The 16,463-nt window shown below is 43.7% G+C and overlaps 1 protein-coding gene across 1 annotated transcript in view; it reads right to left on the bottom strand.

The window, feature by feature from the left end:
* Positions 1 to 2,047: 2,047 nt before the first annotated feature.
* The window catches only part of LOC115311663 (E3 ubiquitin-protein ligase RNF115), a 30,372-nt gene continuing 15,956 nt past the window's right edge, over positions 2,048 to 16,463 (bottom strand). The window contains exons 5-10 of the mRNA XM_029970420.4: positions 14,415 to 14,455; positions 13,860 to 13,887; positions 8,297 to 8,369; positions 7,375 to 7,468; positions 5,435 to 5,550; positions 2,048 to 2,879 (exon numbers count right to left, since the gene is read on the bottom strand). Coding sequence (XP_029826280.1) covers positions 2,445 to 2,879; positions 5,435 to 5,550; positions 7,375 to 7,468; positions 8,297 to 8,369; positions 13,860 to 13,887; positions 14,415 to 14,455 — 787 coding nt within the window. The 3' untranslated portion in view covers positions 2,048 to 2,444. The remainder of the gene's footprint in view (positions 2,880 to 5,434; positions 5,551 to 7,374; positions 7,469 to 8,296; positions 8,370 to 13,859; positions 13,888 to 14,414; positions 14,456 to 16,463) is intronic.

Below are 16,463 nucleotides of genomic sequence, written 5' to 3'. Positions count from 1 at the left end.
TTTGTTTGGGTAGCTCAAAAACGGTCGAAGTACCCCTTCAAGGGGAGAGGTGGGTTGAAAAAACGACAACATTTAGCAAAGATCCTTCGCCAACTCGGTACGGCATGAATTCGAGACTTCTTTTCTGCCAAAGATTCTTAAAATTGCGAAGTTGCTTGTTATTACATTTATGCTGAGAAGTATGTCTAGCCATCTCTCAGTCAGTCTTCTGTAGCTTCAATTTCTCACAAAAAATTAACAAAATATTTTTCCCGTTACGAAGGAGTATCGCTACACTAATATCCGAGCAGGTTTTTTTCGTTTTGCAATTTAGGTGCATCTTCACAGCGCACAAGACTTTGTACTTAATATTGCCCTATTACTACCAAAGTTGGCATGCATATATGTTAGATTATGTAGAGTACAACTATTTAGGTTCAGAGCCGTATATTGGAGAGTTTAGCCAGCTTACGATCTCGTCGTTGTAACTCTCCCTTCCCGGGGAGCCAATCAAACCACGGCGCAGTGAGAGGCACAAGAAGGGGGAGGGCCATCATTTTCATTCGCTTGGTGGAAGGCATGGTATTGGCATCTAAATTTCGGTTATTTCCCTTCATATCGCTGGCTCTGGCACGAAAATGATACTGTTATTTCTCAGCGGGTTAAAAAGCTAACGAATAAAGTTTTCTTGACTTCCAATTGTAAAGTTTTATTCAGGCGAAAAAGAAGTCTTCCCGTAGCAAACAACGCATAGCTTCAACAGTGCTCTGTACGGAAAGAGTAAGAATGGCGATCCTCTCCTGCTCCTCCAACCGCTCTCCTCCCTTTCCTTCACTTTTCTCCTCTCCAGCATCTTCCTTCATCACCACCCACTGGCCAGACTCTCCCAATATACGGCTCTGTTTAGGTTTGGTTGGAATATACATTTTATATACAGGAAAAATTTGAGGAACTTCGTTAGCCCCTTGAAAACTACATTTTCTCATCATTCTTAATTATTTAAAAATAAAAGAAGCCTCGCACTAATTATTTTTGTTGGTAACTGCACTCAGTAGTTTAAAAGGAGCGAAATAGTTTATTACACTAGGCTCTTTAAAGTGTGCTGACATGTCCCAGGTGTGTGCAAGAACATTTTAATGTGAAAACATTAACAGTCTCATGGAGCGAAGCCAGTAAAGCTGGCAAAAAAATGGCAGCTAATATCTCATTGGCTGGGCGTTGTCTGTAGCAGCGAAACGGCACGTAAAGTTTTGGCTGTGACGAGTCTTATCGGATGTTTTGTTAAGGAAGCCAGCACGGCTGCTCAAGGTCAAAGTGGACGCACCTCAGAAATAAAACACAAAGAAAAGCACAGCAATGCAGATGCGTCGTCACGGAAGCCCTCGTGAAACCGGCAAGTCTGCCGCGCCTGCACAGTGGGGAAGCGTGATGTCACCGCCGGAGCATTGTGTGAAAGAGGAAGGTGTGGCGCACTGCTTGTAAGAATGCTTGCGCATTCCCACACGTAAACAGTTCAAATGTCTCTGCCGATTTTGTTTTTGTTTTTGTTTCTGCTTGAGTGTTGCATTCAGAACATAAAGAAACAAGCCATATCAAATCTAACACCCCATTCATAGAGATGATCACGCACTATGAACTGTAAAAATGTCATTTAGTCGTCATAAAATAATTTAAAAAATTCCCGTAATGCTTGTAGTCTTTTTTTTTTTTTTCATTGTAATTTGCACTATGCACACTAGTATATGCAAAGCACGATCACATTGCGAGACCGGCAGTCGACTGAGCATGTAGCTTCTAAAAATACTCGTAGCTCCGCGACGAACGTTCACCCCCAAGCCGACAGTATGGTGGAAGCTACACAAACATTGGACCAACCATAATGTATCTTTCACCACATGATCATACTCCTGCTCACTGCCACGCACTAAGAGCGGAATAAGGTGATGAAAGGCAGGCGTCAGTACGGCGAGCGCATAGCTTCCACCACTTCATCAGCCCGGTGATGAACGAAGCATACCTACTTTCTCTGGCCCTTTGGAAGCCTCATTACGAGCCTGCCGTCGAAACATCAGTTCATTTCCCTTTTATTAACTGGACTCGTTGCACATGGTGTACCTAGAGCGAAGCTGCGGGTCCGTCGGCTGCTCGGCCGAGCCCCGAACCGGCCGCAATTTCGCGCCGCGCTTCCCTTGAGGATGCCCGTGCCGCCGGCAAAAGGGCCACCACACACTGCGCGTGTTGGAAGCGCACCGTCGTCGGTTTCTCTGTCCCGGCAACAACACTCCTCCGCCGGCGAGCCAACGCCAACCGCCACTACCTTTGCGGCGGGCGCTGACGGCATTTCTTCCGCGGAGCCCTCGGCCCGCGGGGAGCGCGCGCGGCCATTCTCTCTCCCGGGCCCGCAGTCCTGTACAGGGGCCGGGGGAGAGGGGGACGAGCTTGTGGAGAGGGGGGTGCCAAATCGGTCAATCGCACTCGTCGTTGAAGTCGTACACCGAGTACTGGTTGCCAGGGTGGCTCGCGTGCCGCGACGTCGACGTCGACGACGAGGCGCCCGCTAGGGACGGCCGCCTGGCCGCGCCTCGGTTTGAGGGGCCCTGCTGCGGCTGCGACTGTGGCTGCTGTTGCGGCTGCTGCTGCTGCTGGGGTGGCTGTTGGTGAGGCGGCTGGTGCGGCTGGCGGCCGGACGTCCGGCCGGCCCCGGGCTGGCCTCGCGGGCCCCCCGTGGCGGCGCCCCGCATGCGCAGGAAGGCGGCCAGGGGGTCTGCGGTGCTGCGGTCCGAGCGGGCCCCCGGGGACTGGGGCCTCTGCGGGGACCGGTGGGAGCCCCCCGCCGACGCGGGGTCCTCCGCGTTGGCTTCGTCGCTCAGCAGCTTGCGGCAGATGGGGCAGGTGCCATGCTGCGCAGGGGATGGAACTCTCAGTGGCCATCTTCTCACGAGGTCGCAAAGGACACCGTTAGTCTCTCTTTTCTCGCAAAGTCTCGCAAAAAGGCACTCTAGCACTGGCCCTTACGAATGCTATCCCATGCCCCAGCCACGCCCAAAAAGTTTAGTCATTTCCCGTCCTGTCCAGATGCTTCGGTCAGATGTTGCAACGTACGAGGTAGCAAATGTAGCAAGATTGTCCAGTCAAGAGAGGCAACCGGGTCTCGGCGGGGCTTTCCTTTAATTATGTATTCTTTCCATTAGAGTCTTTTACTGGGGCAGCTCGGGAAATTCTATGTGCCAATTAAACTCTTTGCCAAAAAAAGTTACTTCTTCTGCAGCAGCTTTCTATGGGTATGGGCACAGTAAAATAACGGGGAAGCAACCACCCCAACAGTGAAAGGGGTTCACTGAAAACTGGGTTGATCTAGACATGGGCGCTTGCCCGGTTGAATCAGTAAAGACCAAGATGGTAGCCAGTAAAGAGTGTTGAAGGCAGGGTGAATGGAATCAAGGAAAGCACATTTATTTTCCCCCGTATCCCCGTCATCGCCACCAGCCGTCCGGTCGCTGCAGCAACGGTGCTTATATTTTCGGCTGATGCCGGCACTTTGGAGGGGATGGACGCCTTAGGGAAAACTGAACCGGCTTTGTACAGTAGGGTCACGATAATTCAAACTCTGATATTTTGGACTTCTAATTATTTCGAACAAATTTCAAGATCTTGGTTGGCCCGCCTGGCTTTAGTGCATTCATAAGCCGCTTTTTGTGTAATTCATACTTTTTGTTCCCACAGTCCTGTTGAGTATGCCTCTTTCCGAGCACCGGTGCACTGCAGAGGCAACAGCCGTGGAGCTTGTTTCCGCAGGTGTTGCTTCTCCGCAGCACCCGCGGTGCTGCGGAGAAGTGCACCCAACGGGGCTCAAGCAGGGCACACGAGATATGAAAATGGGCACCACGTGGAAATTTCCACAGCAACTTGCACAGACGCTGTGACGTGGCGGCATGGCATAGGTCCACTCACAGCGTCTGTGCAAGTTGCTATGTAAACTATTGTGCAGTGCCCGTTTTCATTGCTCATGTGTCCCCTGTTTGCAGTTGTCATGTGCTGTCTAACAGTCCACGATAAACAACATTGTTGAGATAAATAAATTTATGTCATACATTTCACAGAAATTTCATGTGTGGCATAACTACTTATGATCAGTAGGCCTATGTAGAGGAAATCATCAAATATCTGCTTTGTATGTGAAGCCATTCATATGGCAAATCATAATTTTATCTTGCATCATATTTAGATGAATTTTTGACAATTCAAACAAAATTTGTGGCTTTCTGAAGTTTGGGTTCACGAGGCCACTGTATTTGAGGAAAAACACTTAAATTGTCTTCATTTGGCCTCCAGGATCATGAATATCAAGATTGTTTTTCAATCTGATGCACGGAGGCTGCAAAAAATCAAAGTACAGCTGAAAGCCCTCCCTCTTGAGCGCGACGTCATATCCAGAGCTTTAGGAATCTCTGCTCTCACGCATCTTCAGCGCCTATCAAAGCTATGCACGCAAACTCTCGCTATTTTCAAAAAGGTCACAAAAAAACGTCACGGCTGGTGTCAGTGCGGGGTTATATACCTGGCAAGCTTGCAATTCCATGTGCTGCCCACACCAGCGACACGCGCTTTGAGGCCGAAAGATCCTCTTATGACGTAACGACTGGTCTGAGGTTTTTCGTGTTTTCTCGACGTTTAGTTACATCTTTGGGGAAAACAAACGTGATACTCAAGATTCACGGGATAAAAATACTTTAAAATTCGCCTCCAACTCATTTTTTTTTTTTCAAGAACCTCTTCAGCTTCCCTTGAACGCATAATTTGCAGAATTCCCAAGTTTGGAAAATGTTGCTTGTACGAAGCGTGCACTTCCGCAGTATTTTACAACGGTTGTCCGGTGCTTTTTAGGGGTGAAAAAGGCATGAGGTGAGGGCGATAATCAGTTGTCAGTCATTTGCGTTTATGCACAGCTTATAAAATGGCACAATATACCGGAAGAATCTTCCGACACAAATGCACCGCAAGCACTTGTATAAGTGAGCACTCGCACTGGGTCTGTGGGAGATGGGCCACAGCTGACTTTTACATTTCAGCAATTTACCTTCTCAAACGACAGGCAAAAGAAAGAAAATTAGATGTTCATGTGTAGACAGCATTAGGTCAGTCTCCCTTTGAGGTATGGGTTTACGCTGTAGACAAAACATTTAGCCAGTGCAGTACCACTGCTAGCCTGGGGTCTGCAACATGTATTGTGTATTAGTGACACACGGCTGCATGCTGATACGACACTCATCCAAAATCGAAACGGGCAGGGGTGGGGATTGAACTCAGGGTCCCCGTTTTCTGCGGTGCGAGCTTTCGCTTCACGAACCCCACCTGCGATACGTTGGGACATTCGGCCACCATTGCCTCTGCAGTCGACCAAAAAACAAAAAAAAAACAAAAAGGAAAAAAAAAAAAAGCCCAGTGGGCCACTGACCAGCTCGAGCCAAGGCACGATGCAGTCTGGGTGGAAGTGGTGGAGGCAGGACAGCCTCTTGACCTGGTCTCCAACACGGAACTCCTCCATGCACACCGTGCACTGCAGGGACTTGTCTGTGTCAAGGGGAGAGAGGCAAACGCTCGGGACTCTCGCACTTGGAGAGAAGTCGCCGCAGAAACGCACTTCGCGTTTTTCCCCGAACACGCCAGGGGCCACAAAAACAAAAACAAACCTATTACCAAGTAAACAAGCCAGACAAAACTTCTCAGTGAAATTTAATGGTGGCTCAAAATGATTACTTTGCTCACCGCAGTATTAATATGCCTCTGGAAAATCTGGATAAGAAATAAGGCATTTCGTAAGCAATCTTGCAGCCTTATAGAACCAGAGGGTCAGGCACATAGCCAAAATTTTGTTCCGAGGGGGCCCGCCCATGACAAAATGCAGTATGAGGGGCAGTGGGGAGAGGAGGTCCCAGCACAATGGAAGAATTCGTGGGGGGGAGGGCCAGGCCTTACCCCCCCCCCCCCCCCCCCTTTGGCTATGTGCCTGCAGAAGGTGACATGCCTCTCCACTCCATTTACGACTAAGCTAAAAGCGCGGTGGAGGCTATACGCTCGTTAGACGTGCCAACCGCTCATCTTGCACCATGTGATCACACTCTCCGCGAATGCTCGCACGCAGAAAGTGGGGCAAGCAAGTAGCTTTGATCACCCCGTCAGCTTGGCGGCGAACAGAGTCCACTGCTACTTAAAGGGAAGCTACGGAGCTTCTTGAAAAAAATGAGTTAGAAGTGAATTTTAGTGTATTTTTACCTCGTGAACCCGAATACCGAAACGATTTGCCGCGCAAGTATTGTTAAACGCGAGAAAAACGCGAGAGAGAGTCGCTGTCCGTGACGTCATCGACGGATCTTTTGGCTTGCCAAGGCTAGGGGGGCGGGGCTTCAGCCTTATTTTCAAATTGCTCTTATGGCTCTCCGGCGCGTCGCATTGAAATATAATTGTGATATCTGTTATTCTAAAGGCCAAATGAACACAATTCAAGCGTTTTTTCTCAAATGTGGAAGCGCCCCATCTTCCCTTTAAGCCACTGCCTACTTTCACGACGTTCCCTTCCTGCTTAGTTTCCACTCTGCTGCCGCTCGCCTTTACAATCACAATAACAATATACCTTGTAGTAATCTAAAGGAGAAGAGTGAGTGCTTTGATCGGCACTTAAGGTGCTTTCAGAGGTTGTGTCTGGAACCACTAGAAAAGCTAAGCTTAGGTTGTCGGCACTTCATTCCCCAATTTTCTTGTGGATGTCACCAGTTTGGTACTCGGTGCAGAGAGGGTGCAAGTGGCGATTGTTACAATATGAAAATGCGCCTTCCTGAGCTTTGGATACAGCATGGCTACATTGCAGACAATTTGGAGGGGGAGCTGAACTTTTTTTTTAAAAAGTCACTTCTTTAGTGAGTAGCCTCGTTTGCTTGGCGATCACCTGGGGGACGTTGTCAGAAAGTTTCGCTCCTGTAACCAAAAGCTCTTTATTTTTTTTTAATTTTTAATAAGCTATATTTGACACGTTGGCAGCAACATGTTTACCTTGGTTTCGTTTTTTCGTCATCAGAACTCAGTTCGAGAAAGCGATCATTTGACAATAAATTGATTGGGGATCCAGTTTCAGTAGTTTCTCTACCAAAATTTTGTAAAAAATGCAATTGTGAACTTATTTTCTGCATTTTCATGCTCTTGTTATGAAAAGCTGTGGTGTCTTCGAGTATCTTCGAACCACTAATGCACGCAAAAGGCTGAAACATATTTTCAGTTTTATTGTTTTACTAAAAACTGCGCCATTTTCATAGTTTTTCTCCACAGCTGCACGACATACGGGTTATACCGTATGTTTCCCCGGTGGAAGTCACCCTTTTTGGAGGCCGGTAGTACACTCACCGACTTGCTCTTGGACAATTTTGACGGTGGGTATTTGGTCTATCTTTTCTCGAGGAAGTGGGGGTGGCCCCGTTCCGTCCAGCTGATTCAGCAACTGCGAGGGATGGCACAGACTCGGAAAGGGCACCTCACAAGTGCACGCACATGAACATATGCTACACACACATTCCCCCAACACTAACGAGCCCCTCAAGGATTCATTAATGACAATCTTTGGTACAGCTTGGAAGCAGGCAAAACTACTAATCAAAAACCTAACATTTTTTTTTTAATTACATAAAGTAGTTTGTCAATTGTGAGGCCAAAGCGGGCCAGCAGACGCGTTAGAAGTAACAGCACCCTCGGGGATTAGATATATCGAGAAAAGCGGACACATCCGCATTATTTATGGTATTCGTTGGTAGAAGGTTTCATTCGTTGATCCATTTGGTGAAGAACGGGCTCCTTAAAAAGTTTACGCTACAGACGAGGCATAATCTATTAGTTGTATTTTTATTAGTCACCTTTGGTTTTATTTTAATTTGTTTGCTTGTCAAGTATGCCATATATCAGGAATGGCCAAGCTGCGGCTCTTCGCATGTTAAACTGCGGCCTCGCGGCTCCGTCCCCTATCCCCCCTACTCCCCCGCCTTTCTCCCGGTCACACGAGCACTTCCCCAAACACTTCCCCAAAAAATCTAAAGACACGTCGCGCTTTGGTAGTGTTGTGCTACTGCTACCTTACATACAGTTGGACTGCTTTTGACTCGGATGGATTGAAAGTAGTTTGAGCTTCGTTTAATGCTCTGTACATTTTCAGCTCACATACACCTGCCCCAGTGTTGTTGTGCTTTAGCTTTCCCCGAACCAAACTCCTCTCCCTTTACTCGAACCAATTGCGGCTGCTACTGTACATGAAGTAAGCAAGGAAGGGGCTACTCACCTGTGTGATGACAGCATCCAGCCCTCCCCGGCCCCAGGCATAGTCCCCGGGGTTGCCGTGGAGGTTCACAAACCTGGGCACGGGAGAAGCAGAAAAGCATGTCGCAACAAGTCCCTGTCTAGCCCTCCCCCCCCCCCCCAAAAAAAACACACTTGGGTAAACCATACTTTTTAAATGCAACAATTACACCCAGTTTGCTGAAAAACAAGTCATTTACAATTAGCATTATTACTGCACTAAAAGTAATTTATTACTTTCAGAAAGTATTGCACATACTTCCTTTGGTGACAATGATTGAACATTGTTTTATCGCAATTAAATGCATTTCTTGAAGGGACTTGTACCAGGGAGAACATTTCCTTTTTATTATCTACAATATTGAAATAAAATTTTTACTGTTTATGGTGCTTAATATTCTCTTTATAAATCTGGTGTCAAATTTGATATAAATTTTTTTTTTAGGTTCTCGATGCAATGTACAGTGCTCGTCTAACTTATACGGAACACTTGTAGAATACCGAATGCAGAAAAAAGATAAAATATGAGAGGACTGCGCATACTTAAGTGAACTGAAAGTATGCTACGGACATAGTGGGACACAAAGAGAAGTAGATTAGGGCTAGCACCAGCTATGCACGCACACATAGAAAAAAATAAAATAGAACAGAAGAGTAGGCTTAGCATGTGTTCCAAATAAGTTTGCTGAGCACTGTACATGCAGGAAAAACATGTTCTTATGCACATGTCGAGCATGACAACACACTTCAAAAAGACTAGTAAAATGAACTAATTCGCTCCTTTTAAACCACTTAGTGCTACGAACAACAAAAATAATGTGTGCAACGCTTATTTCATTTTAAAACAAATAAAAACAGCAAAACTGCCATTTCAAGGGGCTAACAAACATTTCTTAAATTTTTCATAAATATAAAAAAATTTAATTCTAACCAAACCTAGAGTTATGTTCTACATATTCTGAAGTATATACAGTATAGACCACTTACAACGTAACCGCTTGACCGGGTATAACGTGGCTTTTTTAAACCACCGGTTCACCTCCCATAGAACTCCATGTAATTACATACCGCTTAAAATGCAGGCGCGCGAAGGGAAATATTGGTTATAGTGCGGTTTCTGGAACAGCCTGCCGACAGCGCCGACCAACCGGCGCAGCGAGCGCGCTTCCCTGTGCGAAACTAGATAACGGCGCGAGCCGCAAGCGGCACTTGCGGGGCAAGGAGGTTGCTTGAAGAAGCGGGGAGAAGCGAAGAGAGGCTTCAGTTGCCATAGCGACGGAGGGACGCACGCACGTGTCGTTCACGTGTGTGCGTGCGTGCGTCCCTCTGCTGCGTTGTAGAGGAGGTGCTGGTTGGAAACAAGTTAGCCGCAACGACAGACTAATCGCAGGTCGAGAAGTGTTCGCGCGCGTTGCATACTGGTCGCGGGCCGGCTTCTTCTATCCGCAAACATGGCGTCGGTTGTGATTGTCGACGTAGATGGCGTGGTGGAAGCTCATCGTTCCGCGTAAAAGCGCTATCCTTGACTGTGAATTTTCGTTGTGTGTCGCTATGATAACCCTGCATGTACTAGAAGGGAAGGTCCACCTACTCGTGCGGCGATGTCGTGGCGGCACTCTCAAGACGGCAGAAACGCCCGTGTCGTCACGTTTGTTTACTTCGACTACAGTGGTATTTCTAAGCATTTGTGTTTTCGAACATCGTCTGGATTTCTTATTTGGAGCATTTCATGCCTGTGCTCAAGTTGAAGGTATTACTGGCGCATACCATATAATAATGTATGCCGATGATACTAATGTGTTTTTTACGGGAGTGACAAAAAAGTGCTTGGAACTGTCAGCTAATACTTACCTATTAAAACTATCAACATGGTTACAAATCAATCGTTTAAGCCTAAATACTAGTAAAACCAAGTATGTTATTTTTAAACCGGCCAATAGGCGAGACTGTAGCTGTATCAACATATTGTTTGAAGGTACCTTGCTGGAACAAGTGGTGGAACAAAAATTTCTAGGCGTATGGTTCACAGAGGACCTCTCATGGAATACTCATATTAACAAACTGAAAGCAGAATTATCACGCGTTACTGGTAGCATATATAAAATACAAAACCTTCTACCCATCTGGCTGAAACAAACATTATATTATTCCCTATTTTACTCGAAAATCAGCTATGGAATCTTAATTTGGGGAACAACTACAGCTTCGAACTATAATAAGCTAGTAATCTTGCAGAAAAAAATATTACGTATGTGCGAAAATTTTAAAGGGGATAAAAGAAATCTACGTACACAACCACTCTTCATAAAATATAATATGCTGAAAGCAGACCAGGTATACTACTTCAAACTCCTGCAATGGATTTATATGAACAAATTATACATTACACCAACAGACAGCTTGAGTGTGTACACCTTTCGAGACCCAAAGCGAAAGATGCCTGCTATCAGGACTAACTATGGCAGGCAAACAATAACTTTTCAGGTATCAAAAACTTTAAATAGAAACGATATAAACATAGACTTTGACAAACCTTTTTATAAATTCAAAAATGAATGCAGAAGATTCCTGGTGGGTAGTGGTATTGCTTTTTCATCAACTTGAGACCTTTTATACTAACGATACGCACTTCAAAGCTTATTTTGTACTATTTTGTAATTATTTGATCTTATTTCTGACACTGTAAATGCTAAAAAGCTTTTTCTGCCTTTTTATATTTTTCTAGACCAAATTTTCCACAAGTGAGTGCATTTCAATGTCTATGTCTCTTTGTCTACAGTGTATATGTATGCATGTATATATGAGTATGTAAATGCGTGTGTATATACATATTGTTCAGTTTTTGTGGCACTTTCAGTATAGTTTATTTTTTACTCAATTTCCCGATATTAGTTCTTTCGTACTAGTTTCATGATAGTTTCAAGTGAATTTTGTGTTATGACATATGCTGTAGTTATTTCTGTTATTTTCATTTATCCGTTCAATATTATTTGATGCTGTTAGTTCAGATTATTCATGGCCATTGCGCCATACGCTGTTCAAGTTTCTTGATACTTTCTGTTTGTTTTATTCTAGTTTTATTTTTGCTGTATTGCATGCATTTTTTTCATGTATTATGCTGAACTATAGGGGGCAGAGGCTCTGTCAGGCATTACGCCTTTATCTCTGCCCCCTATGCGGAAAAGTTATCCGCAAATCAAATAAAGAAAAAAAAAAAAAAAAAGGATGCGAATTTTCACGCGTTTTCATCACCGGAGAAAAGTGCTTAGGGTTCGCAATCCTGAACGCTTGCAACGTCCGTACGCAACTTACGACGCCGTTAAAAGACTGCGCCAGGCAAAAGTCGCTCATTTCGTTCAAAATGTGTGACACACTTGAGAGAGAAGTGTACTAGTCTGGTGAAATAAAGAATTTCCTCAAACTAAGCTTTATTTTTCATCTAACATAAAATAAATTCTTTTACAAAGGTAAGTTGTTTCATGGCGTGTATTTTGGCCGGAAAAATTGATATTTTGGTTATAGCGCGGTACCGCTTATAGTGCGGATTTTCGCGACTCCCGCAACATACATTATATGCGGTCTACACTGTACATGCCAAATTTGGTCATGATAGGACAATATTAAGAAAAAAAATTCTTCCGCACAGAATGTAAAGATGCCCCAAAATTACATAAAAAGAAAAATGTGTTCGAATGTTACCATAGATGTGTAGCTATACTCTTTCGCGGTGCAGAATATAATAATTTGTTAATAAATTTTCGCGAGAAATTAAAGCTACAGAAGACGGCCAAGGAGAGCAGACTGCTAGTCCTACTTGTCAATGTCAATGTGATGGCGGGCAAAGTCACAGCTTGAAGAATCACACAGAGAAAAATGGCTCGAATTCATGCCGTTCTGGGTTGCCTGGAAGTCTTCAAATGCGTATTTGTCTAATTTTGGAATCGTAACCTGTGCTCATTTTCGTACATCAAACATAAGGATTTAAAAATAATAAAAGGACATAAAACCCAAAACAAACTTTTGCAAAATACTGCTGTTTTTTTACCCGCATTTCCCCTTAATTACTTGCCCCACCAAACAAGGACTCGTCGCATGCATTTTAGCATTCAATCGTACATATTTCACAGCTGCATTTCATCTAGCTTTTTGTAGGATAGGGTGCCGAGCCTATCCTACGAATGTTTATACCTTTCTTCGTTAAACTTTTGGACATCATTATTAAATGAAAAGAACATCTAAAGACTTACCTTAATGCAAATTTCTATTACCGTACTTGAAATCCAACCCTATGTCGCAACTCTAACTGAGCTGGTTGCTTTATAGTCACTATAAACAAAGTGGAGTACCTTACTCTTATCTTCTGGAGCTTCAATAGTAAGTATATTTTGTTGTGTGCAGGGTTCCCACACAGCACTACAGCTGGTTGGATGGGCCTTATGAATGCAGTTGTTTTTGCTGGAGGTGATGCGTCTTAAGAGGTCTCGGTAAAATCCAGAGGCATAGCATGATCTTCTTGTTTATTTGATCAATAAATAGATTCCATGAGAGGTTAAAGCAGGTACTTATGCTTTCTAACCTGACAGTGAAAATGCAGAGGGGTTCCATTTTTAGTTGTGGTCACAATAACTGTCTTATTTGTCTTTAATAGCATTTGCCATTCATTGCAACTTGTTTTTAATGCTTTTCTTTTTTTTTTTTGTTAGATCTACTTCAGATTTTGCTAAATAATATTGTGTCATCTGTAAAATGCCCAATGCAAACACACTCTCAAAGCCTTTACCAATGTCCCTAAGAAACGAGAAAAAACAATACTTCGGTCATGCCCAACAAAATCTTCATGCACGAAATATGTTTTCTGGTTTGTAAATCTCGGTGCAATCGTTTATGTAAGATGCTAAAGTTGAGGCTTAGGCTAGTTGGTGCGACATACTTCGGGATTAAAAACAGAGCAAAATGTGAAGGACCAGACGAAGAAGAAGCGCTGCTTCCGTGTTACTTCTTCGTCTGGCCCTTCATCCTTTGCATTGTTTTTAATCCCAAAATTTATGTATAGAGACTTGCACTGCGAATTCGGACAAGAGCACCATTGGTTGTAGTTATGGTAGCACTATCATCTACTTCAGCCACTGGGGGTGAGGTGCCACCCATGAAGAAGCCCTGCTGCAGCAGGAGCATTACGTAGTTCTCTTAGTCATAACACTTTTGTATGTCGCTTTCACACCTTGCTTCCATGTCTAGCATTCTCACCAAGCCAACCTTGCCAAAAACATGTTCCACGCATATATGAGGCAGATGCCCAGCACTTTTATGCCTTTCAGTGACTGCATCAGAATGAGCTCCGGCATTAAAAGATCACTACAACAGTGCCATAGCTTCCATTTCAATTTACATTTCGAAGCTAAAAAGTGAAATTATAATTTCAATTACTTTTAGACAAAAGTATTAGATTATAGTTACAGGGTACTCAAAGGAGTAATTACAGTAATTTAGTCACCACAACTGACTTACTACCTAAACATGGAACTAGCTTAACTGGATCTACTCACACTGGAAGACCCTGGCCAGAGATAAGACCTGCAGAGAGAAAAAAGATTCACTTTACTATGCCCTAATGACTTTAGACACCTAGTCTGGAGACTGTCCAAGACATGCTTCTAATTTAAAGGGGCACTAAACTCCCAAAAAAACTTTTTTTAAGCATCCAAATAAACCAAAAAGTCACAAAAAAGTTTTGAAAATTTTCACTGCAATGTTTATTTAACGGGACCTTTACACGGAGTATTGATGCTGCGCTACCTGTCTCAAATAACTGTATCAACTGCTCTATGCGCATACCTTCAACAAATATCCATCATCAGCACAAAACTTAAAATTACACTTTAATGTCCCTTAGAAGTTAATTAAGGGTTTTTTAACTACAAACTAAATCTTGCAAATATGTGGCATGCAAAGCATTTCTATGATAAAGTTATTTTTAGACTTCAAATCATTACAAAACACATAACAGAACCTATGTTTAAAACTGTCTTAGACTGCAAGTTCAGAAAAGAGTCCCATTTAAGCCAACCTTACACTAAGACTGCTAGTGGAAGGAAACTTACCACCGGCCCCCGTCAGATTTGCAAAGATTTGGTGAATAATCCTGGAAACACAAAAAGAACATGCAACCATATTAAAAGCTTTTCAAGGCTGCTCGAAAAATCTGTAGATTGCCTTTCAAGGAATATATCACGCTGTCAAGAACAGATTCATTGACTCTTGATAAGCTTAAAACCAACATGAGGTACCATACACAAAGTATGCGGGACATGAAAACAAATTTCATCAGTTCGAAGCATGTAGTTGTTTAAGAAGCAAACATGCGCTAAATTTACAATAAAATGTATGGAAAAAAAACTGAATTCAAACAAATGTTAGGGGAAAAAATTTAATTCGAACAAGTCACCACCGCGGACAACTCTTTCCTGCTGAAATTAAGATTGAAATAAGCAGTACATTTAAAATGAAGCTAAATAGGATGATTAATAAATGTAAAAGATGCAGCATGCTTGTTATCACTTACAGGCTATCATTTATCTAGAACAAGAAATGAACTAGTACACCTCTTGTTCTAGATAACTGACTCATCGATGACAAGTGCTCTAGAAAGAGCTACTGCCAGTTTCCAACACACCTTGCAACATTTGCGGCGTTCTGTCTGTGGCTAGGCTAGCCTGGCTAGGAGCTTGGCCAGTTGGCAGTGTCAACATGCAACTATCTCAGCAGCTGGAATGCCTTAGCACTAAACTACTGCACTCTAAGCACTAGTGCAAATTTATGCAAAGAATGAAGCACACACTTTCTTTCAATATGCCATTTTAGTGCAAGAGTTATCTACAACCAAATGTGGTCATTTCATTGCAGGAATTAGTCTTTAAAACCCTTCAGGGAAAAGAACACACTGGAACATTATGGTAGCCATCTACTTGACTTCTTGAGAGTCCAAGTATTTTTAAACATTGCCGTTTCCAGTCTTTGTGGGCCTTCTCACTGCACACCCCAGTTCTCGTAATAATGCTTCCATGCTGAAATTTCCCATCTTATGAGCTGTTACGGGTAAACACGAAAGGCACGAGAAACTTTACAAGACACTTCCTTGTATAGTGTAGTAACCAGTTATAAGCTGCACTCGTAACTTTCCACAATAACACAACCAAGTAGCAGAAGCAAGTCCTAAAAATGTTGTTGCACACAATTACCTGGGTGACACATTCCAGAATTTTTGTTAGTTTCTTTTCAAAAGCTTATTACTAACAGAAACCAGAAACAAAAATGTTTATTTTCTTAGGGACTGGGTCATTTTGTAGAATCGAGAAACGGCCTGCTGGCGCATTTATATATTGACAAAACAATCCGAGTAGAGAAAAGAGAAGCTGACCGATGTCCCAACATATAGCCACACTGTTTTGTGAACATAAATAAACTGAACATTCAAAATACAGCCTTTAGCGCCGCAAGATACAAACTTAGGGGGGGACCCAGTCATAAAGACGATAAAGTGCTTATATTAATTCTCAGCCTTTTTAATGGCATATGCCAAAACTTTGGAAACTCTGGGCTTTCAGTAAATCAAGTCTGCTGAAAGCTACGTCTTGAAACTACTAAGGCAAATTCTCATATGCAGTTAGCACAACCACAATTAGCTGCCCAGTCCTCACGTATACAGTCCCCAAAGCAGTTGCTAGTTGCGGGCTTCATCGAGCAAAAGTAGCACCGGCCATACTTTGCCAGACTTAATACATTAAAGAACATTAGTAAAGGTATGTTATAACTGTAATGGCTCGTTCACACATTTGCACTTGATTCCGACCAATCGAGACAAGACCGGTTTTTAAGCCTCTCGTGATGGCTCACGACCAGCAGCATTGGTGCGCGTCTGGTCGTAGGCCGTCCCAAAAGGCTCAAAAACCGGTCTTGTCCCAGTCGGTCAGAGTCACACGCAAGTGTGTGAACGGGCCGGCTACAGTTTGAGTAAAGTGTCCACATTTTCGAGAAAAGCTAAAAGGCATTCCAACGATTAGAGAGGCCGCTCCTATAGAAACAGGGCAAGGGGGAATGGAAAATGCACCACAGTCCCCAAAGCAGAAAGCAAAGGGCGGACGGACAGACGC

Source organism: Ixodes scapularis, unplaced genomic scaffold (genome assembly GCF_016920785.2).
Source record: "Ixodes scapularis isolate PalLabHiFi unplaced genomic scaffold, ASM1692078v2 PGA_scaffold1__304_contigs__length_218370807, whole genome shotgun sequence".
In the NCBI taxonomy this organism is placed as follows: Eukaryota; Metazoa; Arthropoda; class Arachnida; order Ixodida; family Ixodidae; genus Ixodes; species Ixodes scapularis.
This window is presented reverse-complemented; position numbering and strand designations above follow the sequence as displayed.